We start from the raw sequence: 17,885 nt of genomic DNA on the forward strand, positions 1-17,885 counted from the left end.
ACTGTAGGGGTTCTATATTCCATGTAAGAAACAAACCAAGAAACAGTGGAATAATCCATCTGCCAGTTGCTACAGGAGTGGGTAAACACAACGAATTAGGGTAAAAAGTGGATCTGGGAGTCACAGGTGGGATTTAACTTTCTTTTTGGCAAATGGAGAATAGATGGGAAGAAAGATGGGCTTTTAGTGTTAAAATGAACAATATTCAGTTGGTTTGGTGCTATTACTGGTATCATGATTCTTGATTTCAACCCATTTGCCAAATATGAATCTCTTTATAGAAGCTTTCATTCCCAAGCCGGCAATAGTTACATTGCAGTTAGTTTTCAATGTGTAACTTCCCTGATTCAGCAAGGTTAGTCATACGATACGAGGGAACATTCAGTTCCTCATAAGAACTTTTTGAACAGCTGTTTTTAAGTTTTCTAATATTTTAGTTAATTTTAGCAGTCTGCCCCAATCTCTTCTGTTCTTTCTAACTTGGATGGTGTTTTAAAGTAGGCTTCAACTTGAGATCCTGCTTTACTCAGTTTCCGTGACTGTTCTGGTTTCCCTAACAAACTAGATTCCAATCTTTCCCATACTGTGTACCAGCTAATGTCAGCCAATCTCCAAATTATTCCTCTTTGGCAGATTCCAGCCGATTTTGCAATTTTGTTCCTCATATATGTTCACAAATTTTCAAGTACGAGGGAGTGAGGTTCTTGGCAACATGTAGGTTTCCTTGATTTGATGGGTAAAGTCGACAATCGAGTCAAGGGCCTAGAAGGGTAGCATTGTGGATAGCACAAACGCTTCACAGCTCCAGAGTCCCAGGTTCGATTCCGGCTTGGGTCACTGTCTGTGCGGAGTCTGCGCATCCTCCCAGTGTGTGCGTGGGTTTCCTCCGGGTGCTCTGGTTTCCTCCCACAGTCCAAAGATGTGCAGGTTAGGTGGATTGGCCATGATAAATTGCCCTTAGTGTTCAAAATTGCCCTTAGTGTTGGGTGGAGTTACTGGGTTATGGGGATAGGGTGGAGGTGTTGACCTTGTGTAGGGCCAGTGCAGACTTGATGGGCCGAATGGCCTCCTTCTGCACTGTAAATTCTATGAAAAAAAATTAGAAACTCAGGCGCACTCTAGAGATTAGGGAAGAGGATTGCTAAAGTTAAGGGTCAATCTCTGTTCAGTTATCAAACATTAAATATGCTTAAAAAGTTGATTTTAAACCATTGAGACCACTTGATGATGGACTGAAGATCTGTCTTCTGCGAAATATATTTTCAATGTTTTCTTAGAAAACATTAGTCGTCAATTACTTTGTGACCATTTTAATTACAGGAAAGCATCCTGCCAGTATGTGAAATAAATATCTGAGGCGCTGTCTACGAGACTTCAAAAACAGGTGAATCACTTCTAATTCCTTAATGCAAGGTTGACTGAAATATAGGAGAAACAGGAAGTATTGATCATCAAGCCGTACAGTTTTGTTCATGACCTCTGCAACTATCCTATCAAAGGCTTTGCAAGTAAGGCTCAGTCTGGCCAGCTATACAGGAGGGATTGTGGTTTTACACAGTTGATGCCTCGTCAATAATCTGTATGTCTTTGTGATTGCAGTTGTACTTAATCATGGAAGCAGCACTTGATCTTTCTATGTTTCAGTTCAAACTGCAAAGTGTGTCCTGTCGAGCTGTTTCTGCTTTGATTCTGAGAACACTGCAGCCTAGATATTGGTTGATGCTGCAGCCAGCTTTCAGGTGTAAACTGGTCACCAGTTCTTCCAAAATGATAGGCAACACCCATTCGCACTTTTCAGATCCCACTGCCGATGGCAGGAAAGGAGGCAGCCATGGCTATATTTGATGTGATACCAAGATTTCATACCCATTGCACCAGACAACACCTGCATCCTGAAAGACACCTGTAAATCACCAGTCTGCCATCCTGGACAGATATCTGCCCCAACAACTATTCCCCAATTCCTTCAAGTGCACCTATCGCCATTTGCCACTCCTGAACTTGATTCTAAAGCAGACTATCTTATTATACTGGTGAGAAACACAGCAGCTGATGGCTGATGTTAAATTAACATAGAGAGACATTTTGTTATTTTTAATTTCTTACCAAAATCCTTTGTGATCAGGACAATTGTTTTTCTTAATATCAATATTCTTGGGTGAAGTTGTGACATATTTTGTAATTTCGATAACAGGTCGTGCCCTAGGAAAGAGATCAAGAACAAATCAGATAACTTGGCAAAAATCAAAACTTATAAATGCCATATGGGTGAAAAAGCTCAAAAATAAATCACCAGGATACATGGTATTCATCTAGAGTGCTGATAGCGATTAGAGAAGAGATTGATGAAGCACTGATGATCATTATGATCGAGTTAAGAAACATCGAGTGAGGCATATGGAGGCATGAGTAGACTGGAAACAGGCTAACAATGTGCTAATACTCAGAGGCAATCATCTCAGCCCCAGATTATCACTGGATTTCCTCATAGATCCAACTATCTTCAGTTGTTTATCAATGACCTTTCCTCCATCGTAAGGTTTGAATAGCTATGTTTGCTAATGATTGTCGAGTACCGTTCATATCTCTTCACATAATGAAGCAGGTCATGCCCGAATGCAGTCTGGACAGCATTCAGACTTGCTAAGTGGCAGGTAACCATCGTGCTGCATAGCTGCCTGGCAATGACCATTTCCAACAAGGAAATCCAATCATCTCCCCTTGACATCAATGGCATTACCTTCAATGAATCCTGCCTTTCTACAACTTGGTGGGGTGTCAATATTGAATAGAAACTCAACTGTCACATGAATACTATGGCTACAGAAGTAGACAAGAGGCTGGGAATTCTGTGGTGATTAACTCACCTCCTGACTCCCAAAACCTGTCCACCATCTACAAGGCATAAATCCAGAGCGTCCACAACACTCAGAAGCTTGACACCATCAGGACAAAGCAGCACGTTTGATCTACACTCCTTCAACATTCATTTCCTTCACCATCAGCACATCATGGTATCAGTGTTTATCATCTATAAAATGATCTGCAACAATTTATCAAAGTTCCTTCGACAACGTAGTCTATCCCTTGACCTCCACCACCCAAAATGGCCAGGGCAGCTGGTGCGCGAGGACACCACCACCTGCACGTTCTCCTCCAAGCCAAACACACCACTCAGACATGGAACAATATCACTGCTCCTTCACGGTCAGTGGGTCAAATACCCACTTCAACAGTATTGTTGATGTACCTTCACCAGGATCGACTGCAGTGGTACAAGAAAGTGGTTCAGCGCCAGCTTCTCAAAGATAATCAGTAAAGGCCATTAATGTTGGTCATGCCACATCCCCTTGAATGATTAAAAAAGGTCTAATCTGCATAAATGACCTGGGTTCAGAACCCAAAATGTTAAAAAGTCACCAAATTTGTAAATCGAGCGGCAATGTTAAAGTCACCAAATTTGTAAATAGAGCAACATTCAAAGTGGAAGAGGCACACCAAATTCACACATTAAAAGTGCTGCACATAGGAATTAAAAATACATGAAATAAGTATTCCATGACTGCTGCAGTGGATAGTGTTCATACTCTCTAATGATCCAACTAAATGCAGAATAGTAATCAACAAGATGAGCAGAATATTGGAATGCATTGTCAAAGCTGTAGAAAGTTAGAAATTATGATCACACTCTCTAATACTGTGGCAGACTGGACACTTGGATCACTGAGTAGAGTTTTGGTCACTGAGATGCAAAGGAGACATTCAAAGTCTGGTTGCAAAGTAGACAATAGCCATGAGATTGACCCAAAGGATTGAATTACCCACCCATGGACAGGTTTGCAGTGGAGTACGATTAACCCGTACCTGTATGATTTTGTTGCTAACATTGCTAAAATTCTAAGCCCTATAGGGAAGGTTAAGGCAGGGTTTGAACACCAATAGTTTAAGTCTATAGGTTTATTGCCAACCAATAAACATGAGGAAAATTCAGTCCTATAGCATGATAGCACATAAAACACTGCAACCAAATTAAAGGAGCATAATTGTTCCTGGAGAGCTGGAGGTATCATAGGTGATAGAAATGGACTTTTCTAGTCAGCTATAACCATGAGAGTAAGGGAAGTTGATATGGGTTTACTTGAGAACTCATTAGAAATAATTAGCTGGGAATCCACTATGGGTTAATCCAGATAATATTCTTTAATTTATTTCTTATGTTTCACATTTTGCAAGTTGCTTGAGGCTACAAGATCAATGACGTCAACTAGCTAAAATGCCCCATTGTATGATTAAAAACTGGGCGGCTGTCCAGTATGAGTAGCCCCATTTCTATAGTAACACACAGTCTAGGGCTGATAATTTCTTAACGAAAACTGTGTTTTTCTAATTGGCAAGCGATGGAATGGGAATTTGGCACCAATATATTTAAATACATATATCTCTTAAATTGATGGACAGAAAGTTTGGCCGGATTGAGTGAATTATAAATTAGTTAAAGCCAATCAGAAGTAAAAAGGCCAGACCTTAAGATAATAACCTCCTGAAGAATCACTTACTGGGTTGGAAAAACGCATTCCGGAATCACCCTATCTATATTTCTGAAACCTATTCCTTTGCTGCTTGCTTTTGCTAATCACCATCTTTCTTTTGTTTAAATCACTTAATTATGTTATCCTGTGTATTAGGATTTGAAGAATTACCACAATCTGTAATTGATTGAAAACTCAACTACTGTATTCGCTAAAGACAATCAATCTGACTAGTTTGCTGCAGGGCTAGTCGGAACTTCCTAAATTTTGTATTGAAAACAAGCTTACCAGTGACACCGCTGACAAATAAAGTACAAGTGGACTTTGCCAAAAAGCACAGACTTGACCTCTGTTATTTGGGAACTGAGAAGGGATAACGGATATCCAGGGTTCCGAATAGACACAGAAAACCATCAATAGGGTATCACTAGTCATCGATCAACATACAGGCCGTTAGGGCCAGCACAGAGGATTGTTGTATAAAGAAGGAACCATGTCAGCTTTCTGTTTATCTGGCACTCATGCGCAGGATACAGCAATTGGCATTGCAAACTGGCTTAATATGCATAGAGTAGAAAATCCTTAATATCGTGAGTCGTTTTGAGGTGGACAGTAGGTAAACATTCTGCAGGCCCTGAATTGTCTGCATAGATCCTCTGGGCAGAGACGTGGTATTTCCAGGCCTACCTGAATTTTCCAATCCTGTTGACTGGTATTAAATGGGCCATCACTTCCGACTTGCAGCGGAAATCGAAGGTTCGTGGGAATGAGAAGGCTTTAATGCACACTTACCTGGCCTTGAAAACAGCGCTGAAACACATGATGGCTGGAGCTGCTTAGGACCTGCATCAAAAGACTCCTTGCAGCCTCGTAGGCCCCAGCACATTCCAAGTCCAGCGGATTCAAGAAGGTCATGCCCATTTTTTTCTGCACTGGCTGCCGTAAAGCAGCTTATTTTCAAAGAGCCCAGTGAAATGTGGCAGGTCAAGGAAAAAGTAAAAGTTTAAAGTAAGGGGGGTGGGGGCGTTGGTTCAGTTCTGCAGGATGTGATGAATTCTTGTGTGTGTGTGTGTTGGGAGGGGTGGGGGTGGGGGGGGGGGGAAGAGATGGTTTTTGGGGGTATGGGGACAGTTCCCTGGTGGTATCGGTCTCTGCCTGTACAAGTTGCCCAGAAGTTAGTACAAGGATTAATTCCTCTAACTTTTCCCCGCATAGCTATTAGTGTAACCCTGGCCAAATCATCAAAAGTGATTTAAATCATACTTTTGGATGGTTCACAGTGTTTCACAATTGTCCAGAGGAAGTTAGCACTTCTGGACAATTGCTGTGCAAACTCTTACCTGTAAAGTTCCAAGTGGGATTTCCCAGCGCATCCTTGGAGTATCCCCCAACCCGATGCCGGGCTGTTCATACACTATGCCCCATGTTCTTAACAATGATACTGAGTGGTACTATCGAGAAATATCTCACCTGTACATAAAGACTGCATCGCTGAGTGACCCAACAGCCAAGTCAGGATATTGGTTTTCATCTATATCCAGGTGACCCGCAAGAGAGTAGCCAAACAGAGAGGTCCCAAAATCATTCCCATCGAGTACCTGGAAGAAAGGAGAAAATGAGTGGAAAAAAGGGGTGGAAGGAAGGAAAGGAAGGACTAAAGCTGTTAGGATTTATTCAGATTTATTACATTTTACTGTTGGATTGCCAACTAATGGACTAAACCAGCAATAACTGATAAATTGGCACCGAAAGCAGAATATGACTTAAAATGGAGCAGTCCCTATCCAAATGTCAGCAAATGTAATGTTCAAACCTTGGGCGGGATTCTCCCCTACCCGGCTTGACGGGGGGGTCCCGGCATGGGGGAGCGGCGCCAACCACTCCGGGGTCGGGCCTCCCCAAAGGTGGGGAATTCTCCGCACCTTTGGGGGATAGCCCCGCGCCGGAGCGGTTGGCACCAGAAGACTGGCACAAAAAACCGGCGCCCCCGGCAGCGGGGCTGGCCGAAAGGCTTTCGCCGGTCGGCGCATGCGCGATGTGAGTTTCTCTTCCGCTTCTGCCATGGCGGAGGCCGTGGAAGAGAAAGAGTGCACCCAGGGCATTGGCCCGGAGTCTGAGCGGGGGGCCCCGATCGCGGGCCTGGCCACCGTGGGGGCACCCCCCGGGGTCCGATCGCCCCCTGCCCCCCCCCCCCCCCCCCCCAAGGACCCCGCTCGCGCCGCCACCAGAGATGGTTCAAACCTCGACGGCGGGAGAGGCCTCCCAGCGACGGGACTTCGGCCCATCGCGGGCCGGAGAATCGCCGCAGGGGCCTCGCCGATCGGAGTGGCGTCATTCCCGCCGCCGCCACTTCCCGGGTGGCGGAGAATCTCTGCCACGGCGGGGGCGGGATTTCCGGCGGCCCCAGGCGATTCTCCGACCCTGCTGGGGGTCGGAGAATTTCGCCCCTTATGTGGGAAAAAGCATCTTCATTCAAACATCTTGCAGTCCTTTTTGCTGCAAAACCCATCTGGACAATATATAAATCCAGGAATGGCAAAGCAACGGATGCTTCTCATGTGCCATTTCAAAATAGTTTTAAGCTCAAGGTCACAATTACCAGAAAAATAAAAATGTGCAACGTTAGGATTTTTGACAGAACAAACTTTTCAATCTGTGTTATAAGTAAAAAATAGAAGCAAGAGGAGGCCATTTAGCCTTTCGAACCTGCTCCACCATTCATTACGATCATGGCTGATCATCAAATTCAATACCCTGATCCCGCTTTCCCCCCACATCCCTTGATTCCTTTAGCCCCAAGAGCTATATCTAATTCCTTCTTGAAATTACACATTTTATTTTTGTCCTCACTATATTTTGTGGTAGTGAATTCCACAGATTCACCACTCTCGGGGTGAAGAAATTTCTCCTCACCTCAGTCCTAAGGATACAAATCAGATGTGATACCTAGGGCGCTAAATTGGATAGCCCTGAACACAGAAGCAGGGATTATACTGAGCAATTAACACACATCTACTGATTGCAATGCATCAGCACAGCAACTTCATGTTGCCTGTTTATGATGTGTCTGGCCAGTGCTAACCGTACTAGTCATTTGCTGGATAGATCAAAATGGAGGCCATCTCATAAATGGTTAAGATCGTTCAAAAGTTAGCAACGCAGTAAAGCCTGCATTGCTTAAATAGGTGAGGCATTGGGGCTGCAACGATGCTGGGAGTCAGGAATATGGGGAATCTGAAATGGGAAAGAATGAAGAATGGCATCAAAGGGAAGACACTGGACTGGGTGCAGTGGTGCAAAAGGTTTAATGATTCACACGAATAGTCAAGGTCAATAAATTTTTATATCCTAACTGCATCACCACCGCAAGTTCCTCAAGTCACACATGATCCTTACTGGGAACAACATCACTGTTATTATTTTGTCGCTAGGTCAAAATTCTGGAACACTCTTCCTAACAGCACTGTGGATGTACCTATACCCAAGGACTGCAGCGATTAAAGAAGTTCACGACCACCTTCTCAAGGGAAATTAGGGACGCAAAACAAATGCTGGCCTTGCCAGCGATGCCCACATCCTGAGCTAAAAAAAATGGCCTCTGCCACCATTCAAATCACCCTACCTCCCATTGCTCACATACCCAATAATCTCTATCAATCAGGACTCACACCCAACATTCATATATTTCATCTCACACTCACGCACTTGAACCTGCTGCAAAGCCCACATAAAACAAATCTTACAACTGGCAAACATGGCCAGCTATTCAACTACTACAGCAACATCAGTCAAACAGGTTACATCACACTTTCTGACATACTAACTTCTCTTTAGCAGAACACGGTGTGACTCAATTGGAGTCAGCACATCCTAACAACATAGGGACACGCAAGGCTGCATGTCCTGACCCCCATGGAGATGGTGTTGACCTCAGCTATGACAGTCATTAGAGAGACCTTGACCTGTGATGGAGCTGGAAAAATACAGGGCGAGGGTATTATCATGCCCAATCCTACTTCTCAACTTGTACTTCCTCTCATCTTACATCCTCTAGTAACTGCAAGAACCAGACGGTGCAAGTATGCATTATGTATGTTCCCTCCCTCCCTGCATCAAAACATTTATTCTTGTACCTCTTCCCTTTCAGATACGCAAGAGGTCCAACTTGACCAGGCATTAAAGAAACACTCAGGAGCGAGTGATGATGAAGACACAGAATCATCACTTGCTTTCATACTCGCATCTACCAGCTCAGGTACAACATGCAACCTCATGTGTAAATTTTGCCTCTAATTGCCCCTGGTTAACTGCCGAGCATGAGGGGCTGCAGCCAAGGCAGATAGTAAGAATAGCACAAGCGTCAGTTCACTGCAGGGTGAAGTCAAATAATAGTGAATGGATTTAACAAAATGCTTGGTGTATTGGGAAGTTTTCTCTGGAAAGAATGTGATCCACATTGAGCAACAAGGGGCGAGATTCTCCGCAAATGCGGAGAATTGTAAAGGCTGCCGTGGGACAGGCCGTGACCCACGGCAGCCTTCACGCCCACTTCCGGGGCCGATTCTCCCCCCCGGGCGGGGCTAGGAGCGCGGCCCCGTGCGTCACGGCCTTGACGACAGTCGTCAAGGCCGCACGCCAAGTGTCACGCCAGCTGACGCGGCCGATGACGTCAGCCGCGCATGCGCAGGTTGGACAATGCCAACCCACGCATGCGTAGTTGGCGTCTTTTCCCTCAGCCGCCCCGCAAGACATGGCGGCTTGATCTTGCGGGGCGGCGAGGGAAAAGAGTGCGTCCGTTACACCCCCCCCCCCCCGGCACGGCCGTGGTACTGCCGTGATGCCAAACTGGCATCTGGCGCCCGTTTCATGACGGCAGTGAGAAGGTGTGTTTGCTGCCGTGTTGAAACGGGCGTGAAGGCCCGGCCGCTCGTCCCAGCGGCCTCAGAGAATCGCTGCTCGCCGTAAAAAACGCAAGCGGCGATTCGTGGCGTGTGGGGGGGGGGGGGGGGGGGGGGGGGAGAGAATAGCGGGAGGGCGTGAAAAATGTCGGGAGGCTCTCCCGCTATTCTCCCACCCGGCGTGGGGGGCGGAGAATCGCGCCCAAGGAGTCCAGTAACAACTTGCACAGGGCTTTGTGTACAGCCTGGAGCCTATCATTTCCAACATGGAAATGCATCCAACCTGCTGCGTACACTTGTGGACCCAACCATGATGCAGCATTTGATGCTGCAGTTTCCATGGAGACACACTTACGGGCCATGAGTGTCATTGGCTGGACCAGCATTTATTACCCATCCCTAACTGCCCTCCATTTCAGAGGAAATTTAAGAGTCAACCACATTGCTGTGGGTCTGGAGTCACATGTAGGCCAGACTGGGTATGATGTCAGATTTCCTTCCTTAAAATACATTAGTGAACCAGATGGATTTTTATGACAATCGACAATGGTTTCATGGTCATCATTATACATTTTCATTCATTTGTTCTCCAAAGCCAGCTACTCTGCCAATGTCCATGCCATTGCCTGCCAGCCTAGATAGCTGCTACCATATTGCTGGCGGTATGTGCTTCATGCAGATCACCATAAATCCTGATATCCACTTGCCAAACCCTACACGGTTGCTCCAGAAGGGTCCAGGCAGCGAGAGTGCTGTTTTAATGCAGCTGTTGTCTGCTCGGTCACGTTTTGTATGAAAGCAGGACTTTGATTGTACACATGCTACTCCTGCATGCATGGGTTGAATCCTGGAGTAATCAGCCATGTTGTCAGTTGGTGCACCTGTAGCTACCATTTGTTTTGTGGAGCAAATGCAGATGGTACAGCAGACCTCAACAGAGCAAAGACATCATGACGGCTGCTAGGATACCAGGCATTGATCTGCATGATTCGCTATGGTCACACACCAGTTGGATGTTCAGGGATGGAAATCATTTTCGGTTTCATTGTTTGTTAGAATTGACACATGCACAAAGCGATGCGAGTTCACTCAATGTCATCACGGGTAGGCCTGCAATTCTATCAAAGCCATGAACTCGGTTCACCTGCTATTCTCAGGAAAGAGAGGATGAAAGTTCATTGCTTCTCTTCAAACCGGGAGCCTCAGCAATTAACCTGTAAATTGTGGATTCTGCTTTTAAAAAGTACCAAACATGTTCAGTTGTGCAAGTTTGAGAGAATTTGAGCTCCAAAATGGCACTGCAGACATCAAGCCCACATTACATCACGATCTGTCTTTCTATGTTTGCTGCCAGTGCAGGCTCACAGCGAGTGTTAATGGCTGTGTCAACGAGGTCTGACATGCAAACTTCACTTTGGAGATCTATGGGCAACTGTAAATCCCCAAAGATGAGGAGCCTAATCTTTTTCCTCCAGCATATATCTGTCACATTTCTAGACTCATACACTACTTTTTTTGTTTTTAAGTTCAACATCACCAGTCACTCCTGCAAACAATCTTTGTATACCCAAAGATCCAAAGTGTAGCTTTTGCTGCCCAATTTCAATTAACACTGAGATCTAGGGATAACTGCACATTGGCTCCTGGAATGTATTACATGCACCACCTAGCACTGCCCCTCCCACTACCCCTTGGAAAGTGGGCAATAAACATTCTTACCAATCTGATCACAGACTTCAGGACCCTGATGCCAGGACCAACTATGGGTCCTAAGCCTATATTTGCCAGCAACAAAACATGCTCTGGGATATTCCCAGAGAGGACCACCTAATTAACCGTTGCCAGGTTTATTATCCAATTTGTGACAGCAGGCAGACCTCTTGATATTGCTAGCCCAATCAGAGGGCCAGCAAGTTCACCAGAAGAGGTGGCACAGCTGAGGCAGGTCTACACCGTTAGGATGGCTCACCATGGAGGGGCAAAGCAAAATTTCAGATGGCCAAGTAGGCAGGCCCTTGGAAAACCCCTCGGGTGACTCTTGGGGGGCCATGGGCAATGCCCCTCCATGCCCATGGCCCCGTCTTTGGAGAATAGTGTCCTTGACTCTGATGGTCCTGGTTATGTTGCAAAGGGGTCACCTCCGTTAATCTGGTGGCCTCCCCACGCAGCAGGATCCATCGTCAGTGGGCTGGTAGAATTGGCCCTATTTGGAGCTTTATGCATGCAAAATGGTTAATTGCCTCTGTTAGTGGGCAAGTGGACCTGTCTCGTAGCCCACTGCTGTGTAACGTCACTTGTGGTGGGAATACGTCAGGGATGCAATCCTGACGTGGCACCCAGTTATTTTCTGGACCTGCCTCCTAGACCCCAGGGCTTAGAAACGTCTGCACCCAGATTTTGAACCTAAATTTGTTTTATTTACAAAAGACAAATGAACAATTAAAAAAATACATTTCTTGATACATAAAATAATAAAACCATCACTAGATCTCTCTAAATATTGGAGGCAATTTTGACTTTTTTCTATAGTGAAAACAATGGAGATAACAAAAACTGGGAGATGTAAAATAGACTAACAATTTTATTTACTGTATTATACAATCAAAATTACCCCTACTGACTTCAAAATACCAGCTCACTTCTTAACATATAAAATAGGCTACCATTTGAAATCCAGTGCAACTATTTCGGCTGATTTGCCTGGTAACTTTAGAACACTGGTAACACTCGACTCACTCATGATTCCCAATATAATTCTGTTAGAGGCTGTTTAGTACACTGGGCTAAATCACTGGCTTTGAAAGCAGGCCAGCAGAACGGTTCGATTCCTGTAACAGCCTCCCCGAACAGGCGCCGGAATGTGGCGACTAGGGGCTTTTCACAGTAACTTCATTGAAGTCTACTTGTGACAATAAGCGATTTTCATTTCATTTCATTTTCAATTCTCCAATAGGAGATTTCATGACCACTGAGCGATCTCAGTCAGTGAATGAGCGTGTCCCATCTCAAAAGCTCTTAATTATAGCTGTCAACCCAGGCTAGTACGGGAGTCTTTGTTCTGCATCAAAATGACAATAGGAACCTCTGTAATTCTCCTGAACCAGATTGTGCACCACTGCATTAGATTAAAGTTACCCTTGAATAATCAAAAGAATAGTCAATCTTTGACAATGTAAAAAACTTTGCAATGGTAAGCAACTCACTGGCCAATTCAAAACTAACTCCTCAAACAATAACCTGTCTCATTGGCTGTGAGACCTCACTAGTTACAAAATGCTTGCTGCCAAATCACCCGGACTTGGCTATCGGCTTTGCTGTTGTAAAAAGCGCCGTGACCTCATATTTTGTACTGTTAGAAATGGCGCCTGGAAGAGCTAACACACAAGTGAAAACTTTAACTAAAAGAACATGGGGCAGCACGGTGGCCTAGTGGTTAGCACAACCGCCTCACGGCGCTGAGGTCCCAGGTTCGATCCCGGCTCTGGGTCACTGTCCGTGTGGAGTTTGCACATTCTCCCCGTGTCTGCGTGGGTTTCGCCCCCACAACCCAAAAATGTGCAGAGTAGGTGGATTGGCCACGCTAAATTGCCCCATAATAGAAAAAATAATTGGGTAATCTAAATTTAAAAAAAAAAACTAAAAGAACATGTTTGTCACAATATTGTTGTACAATTCCCAAAGCTAGATTTCAAATGGCTTTTCTTACCTGTAACATTACATACATAATACAAAACATCTGCAAACCTGAACCTTTGGGATCGTTTTACCTGAGAAGGTGTTGTATTTATCCCTGAACTAGATCCATGGTATATGAAAACTTTGCCTTTGCCATCATAAGGTGCTCCAACAGCAAGATCTAAAGTTGGATACAAAGAGTTGGTAAATATTTTACAAATTCAGAGCAATAATAACTCATAGCAGATATTAATTGGCACAGCTCACGGTGAATTGAAAGATATGTTGTTCTACAAGAATAATAGTGTTTATATATAGTGGATAATATCAGGGCACGGATACGTTAATGAGTTCAATTTTTACTGCTGTTTTAAAATCTGCTCCTGTCTATTATTTTAAGAGAACTGTCAATGATTAGTCTTTGCCTTATCCATTTAAAACTGATAAGGGATAAATGATTGCGTTAGTGTGTATGGCGTTAAATTTTCATGCATCATCTGGTGCTCTCCGCCTGTAAAGTTGGGAGATAGTATAGCAGGATACCCAGGAATAGTCTGGGATCAAAAGCACTGAGCTGAAGGTTCTGTGTTTCCAAAGGTTCTGTATGGGGCAGAAATTCTGTCCATGCCAATTAAGCGTGTTTGTATCAAAGAATGGGAACTAAATAGCTGGGAGGTTCCTTGGTCCCAGTCTAAGAATCGGCATAACAACACCGGGTGATAAGAAGCAATGCCTGAGGGTCCAAGCATGAGATTGAGTCAGAGTCACTGAAGATTTTGAAGTTTTTTTACATTTTTTGGTCCATTGGTCAACTCCAGCTGTCTTTGGTTCATTGTGGGCTGTGCGTATTGGCAAGACATCTTGCCAGAGCCACATGCTCATTCCATTTTTCCTAGCAGGCTTAAACACACTGCTTTGTGCCAGTTGGGAATATTTGAAGTGAAGAACCTTCCCTGACCCTGCAAACTCTGGTGGGTCAGCTTCAGATGGAGTGAACACTTGTAGCAGCAAGTTAACCCTATCGATATTTTTTATTTAAATTAATTAATTTTTGTTTTGACAGTGCCCAATTCTTTTTTTTTTCCAAATTAAGGGGCAATTTAGCATGGCCAATCCACCTACCCTGCACATCTTTGGGTTGTGGGGGGGTGAGACCCACGCAGACACGGGGAGAATGTGCAAACTCCACACGGATAGTGACCCGGGGCCAGGATTGAACCCAGGTCCTCAGCGCCGTGAGGCAGCAGTGCTAACCACTGCTCCACCATGCCGCCCAGCTTTGTGGCTTTTAAGCCTCGTGTCATGGATGGATACCATTGTGCGGTTCAGCTGCATTGCAGGCAATCCCACATTTTGGTAGGATTGTCTTCCAGTGCTAGGGTAGATTTCCATCTTTATCAAATGGACAGTAATCTGATTTATGGACTGTACAGAGAAGCAACCTAATTTTCAAATTAATGGAATTAAAATTTGGCAGGTTCTCTAAAGAACATGCAATGCAATTGGCCAGGTCATTGCCCAGACAATTATTCTCTCACAATAATATGTCTTCTGAAGTTTATACAGAATGTATAATAGTGTATTTAGAATTTGAACACTACCAAATGTGTAATCAGTAATCGGACTCCTCCACAATAAATACTTACCACTTTTTGTTTACAAAAATACTCGGTCCGATATTTAACGTAATAATGGTTTTGATATTCGCCCTCTCGGCTTTCTTTAAAAAACGTTCAAATGTGAAATATTGTGAGATCATGAAATAGAAAAAGTTCCAGTGTTTTGTTTGTCAGAAATGCTTCAGGTACAATTTGAGAAATTGTTCATGTTACAGGACCTGCTTTCTGGGTACAACTTTCAAGTCAAAGCCCAGGCTTTTTGGAAAGGTTTCAAGCTTTATATGCGTCATCAAGTTATCGACATTTGTTCACATCAAGATAGAAAGCACAGAAGTTTTAAACACAAAGTTTTTTTCCTCTGTCCTCTCCTCCCCCACCCCCAACAACCACCCAAACTCCAAACCACAGAGTGTACAACAATTACAATCTTACCTGGGTACCCATCCTGGTTAATGTCATCTATATTGGCAACAGCCAGTCCAAACATGGAGTCCTTGCTCCCATTTAAACGAATGGGTGCTGCTTTATTCCAGTTTCCTTCAGGATTAATGTATACATATGCAGCGCCACCAATTTCTGCTTGTTTGTCAAAGAACTGGGGAGCTCCAACCACAAGATCCAACCAGCTAGAAAAAAGAAATTCTCTGTTAAAGAGCAGAAACTAAATGCAGACATTTTTGACAATTAATCGAACACATCATCATCCAAGTGCAGACATTCATACAAGCTGAATTTAACGGAGCATCACACATTTCCTGTTACATATTCCAGCCTGTGCTATTGCTGCAGTTAGTTGCGGTCATGCAGTGACAATAAAACACAGTGGAGACAACTGCATGATGGAAGGGTGAATATTCAGAATTTATCTTGACACCTAAATTAGAAATAATCTATTTTAAATAAATAGGTGGCACGGTGACAAAGTGGTTAGTACTGCTGCCTCACTGCTCCAGGGTTCCGGGTTCAATTCCCACCTCGAGTGACTGTCTGTGTGGAGTTTGCACTTTCTCCCAGTGTCTGTGTGGGATTCCTCCGGGTGCTCCGGTTTCCTCCCCCAGTCCAAAGATGTTTAGGTGAATTGGCCATTCTAAATTGCCCCTCAAGTTTCAAAAACGTTTGGTGGGGTTACTGGGTTGCGGGTATGGGCTTGGGTGGGGTGCTCTTTCCATGGGTTGGTGCAGACCCGATGGGCTGAATGGTCTCCTTCTGCACTGTAAATTCTATGACCTAGTCTATGAAAACTCTGGTCTACAAATTTTAAGACAATAAACACAGGGCACAGGACATAATTCAGCAGCCCCGTCCCGCCCGACTTGCCTGTGCCAGTGGTCAGGCACAGGGAGCCTTTGTCCATAAGAGGTGGGGAATTACCCAGAATAGGTAAGTTGGGTGAAGTGGGAGGTGTCAAGAGATCGGGCTGCCTTTCAAAATGGCATCCCGATCCGCAAGTAGTCTTCCTGCACTGGTGAGCAGAGTTCGCCAGCGCAGGAAATTACTTAAAGTGTGGCCTCGATAGGGAGCGCTTGCCGAGGCCAGAAAAATGGCAAGGTACCGTTGAATGGTGCTGAGAATTAGGGCAGCAGGGTAGCACAAGTGACTAGCATTGTGGCTTCACAGCACAAGGGTCCAAGGTTCGGTTCCCCGCTGGGTCACTGTCTGTGCGGAGTCTGCACGTTCTCCCAGTATTTGGGTGGGTATCCTCTGGGTGATCCGGTTTATTCCGACAGTCCAAAGACGTGCAGGTTAGGTGGATTGGCTGTGCTAAATTGCCCTTTGTGTGCAAAATGTTAGGAGGGGTTATTGGGTTATGGGAATAGGGTGGAAGTGTGAGCTTAAGTGGGTCGGTGCAGACTTGATGGGCCATTCTGTGGACTTCAACTCAAGTCCGCTGAATCATGCCCACAGTTCATAGTGGTGTTGGAAAGTCAGCAGGAGTTAGAGAGGGAGCGAGCCTATGAGATTAAAAAGTAAAAAATTCAAAGTTAGCCTCACGAGAAAGCTAATGAGAGGTTGGTTTGTGAGTATTAGCCAGCATTTATTGCCCATCCCTGATTGCCCTTGAACTGAGTGGCTTGCTGGGCCATTACAGAGGGCAGTTAAGTCAACAACATTGCTGTGGATCAGGAGGCACACGTAGGCCAAACCAGGTAAGGATGACAAATTTCCTTCCCAGGAGGACATTAGTGAACAAGAGGGGTTTTTACAAGAATGATGGAAATCACAGCCACCATTATTGAAATTGCCTTTATATTGCAGATTAAATCAATTTACAATAGCATTTTCCCAGGCCCTGCAGACAGGATCAATGGTTTGGGGGGGGGGGGGGGGGGGGGGGGGGGGGGGGGGGGGAATTCAGTGGGAGTTCAAACAATTTGGTTTTACATGGTGTGAATCTCCCGTGGGAGAGTCAGTTGGTGCCAGTCATGGCGGAACAGGAGATTTGTGGGAGATCAGTGTGAAGCAGAATTGGATTCTGCTAATGGATGCAGATGAAGGCCTGACAAGAATTGTTCACCCACATTCGATTGTATGTGATGTCAGAGGGAAAACACCCCAGTCCAGAACACGCCTTGTTTAATAATATATATTTATTAACAGATTTTCCCCATTTTTTCATCCATATACATACAAACGTTATTATTTAAACCACCACCACCCCCCAACTCAAAGAAAAACAACAACCAATCTCCAATACCCCCTTCCCAACATCTGATGGTGGCCAACTCCCCTGAAATAGGAAATAAACGGCTAACACCTCTCAGCCGACCCTCTCGTTATATACTTGATTTTTCCCCCCCCCCCCCAAGTACAAAAACTGCATCAGGTTGCTTTACCATGCTACTGCACTGGGCGGGGCCGAAAACTTCCAACCAAACAGAACTCGCCTTCGGGATGTTAAGTCAGCAAAGGCACGAGCATCCGCCTTCACCCCTGTCTGTAACTCCAGTAAATCTGAGATCCCAAAAATAGCCACCAAAGGGAATGGTTCCAAATCAACCCCAAGAATTCTTGACAAGGTGCTGAAGGAGACGACTCAGAAGATCATGAGATTAGTGCAGGACCAGAACATGCGTGTGGTGCACCGGGCCACTAGATCATCGCTCACACCTGTCCTCTACATTCGCAAAAAACCCACTCTTTCGTGCCCTAGTTAAATGTGTCCT

At 44.9% G+C, this 17,885-nt stretch overlaps 1 protein-coding gene across 2 annotated transcripts in view; it reads right to left on the bottom strand.

Annotated features, from left to right (window-relative positions):
- Positions 1-17,885, bottom strand: part of LOC119961903 (integrin alpha-6-like) — a 134,473-nt gene that overhangs the window by 36,762 nt on the left and 79,826 nt on the right. For both annotated transcript variants that reach the window (XM_038789413.1, XM_038789412.1), the window contains exons 7-10: positions 15,154-15,347; positions 13,195-13,283; positions 6,000-6,127; positions 2,107-2,202 (exon numbers count right to left, since the gene is read on the bottom strand). In XM_038789413.1, coding sequence (XP_038645341.1) covers positions 2,107-2,202; positions 6,000-6,127; positions 13,195-13,283; positions 15,154-15,347 — 507 coding nt within the window. The remainder of the gene's footprint in view (positions 1-2,106; positions 2,203-5,999; positions 6,128-13,194; positions 13,284-15,153; positions 15,348-17,885) is intronic.

The sequence above is a fragment of the Scyliorhinus canicula genome, chromosome 2, assembly GCF_902713615.1.
Source record: "Scyliorhinus canicula chromosome 2, sScyCan1.1, whole genome shotgun sequence".
NCBI lineage: Eukaryota > Metazoa > Chordata > Chondrichthyes > Carcharhiniformes > Scyliorhinidae > Scyliorhinus > Scyliorhinus canicula.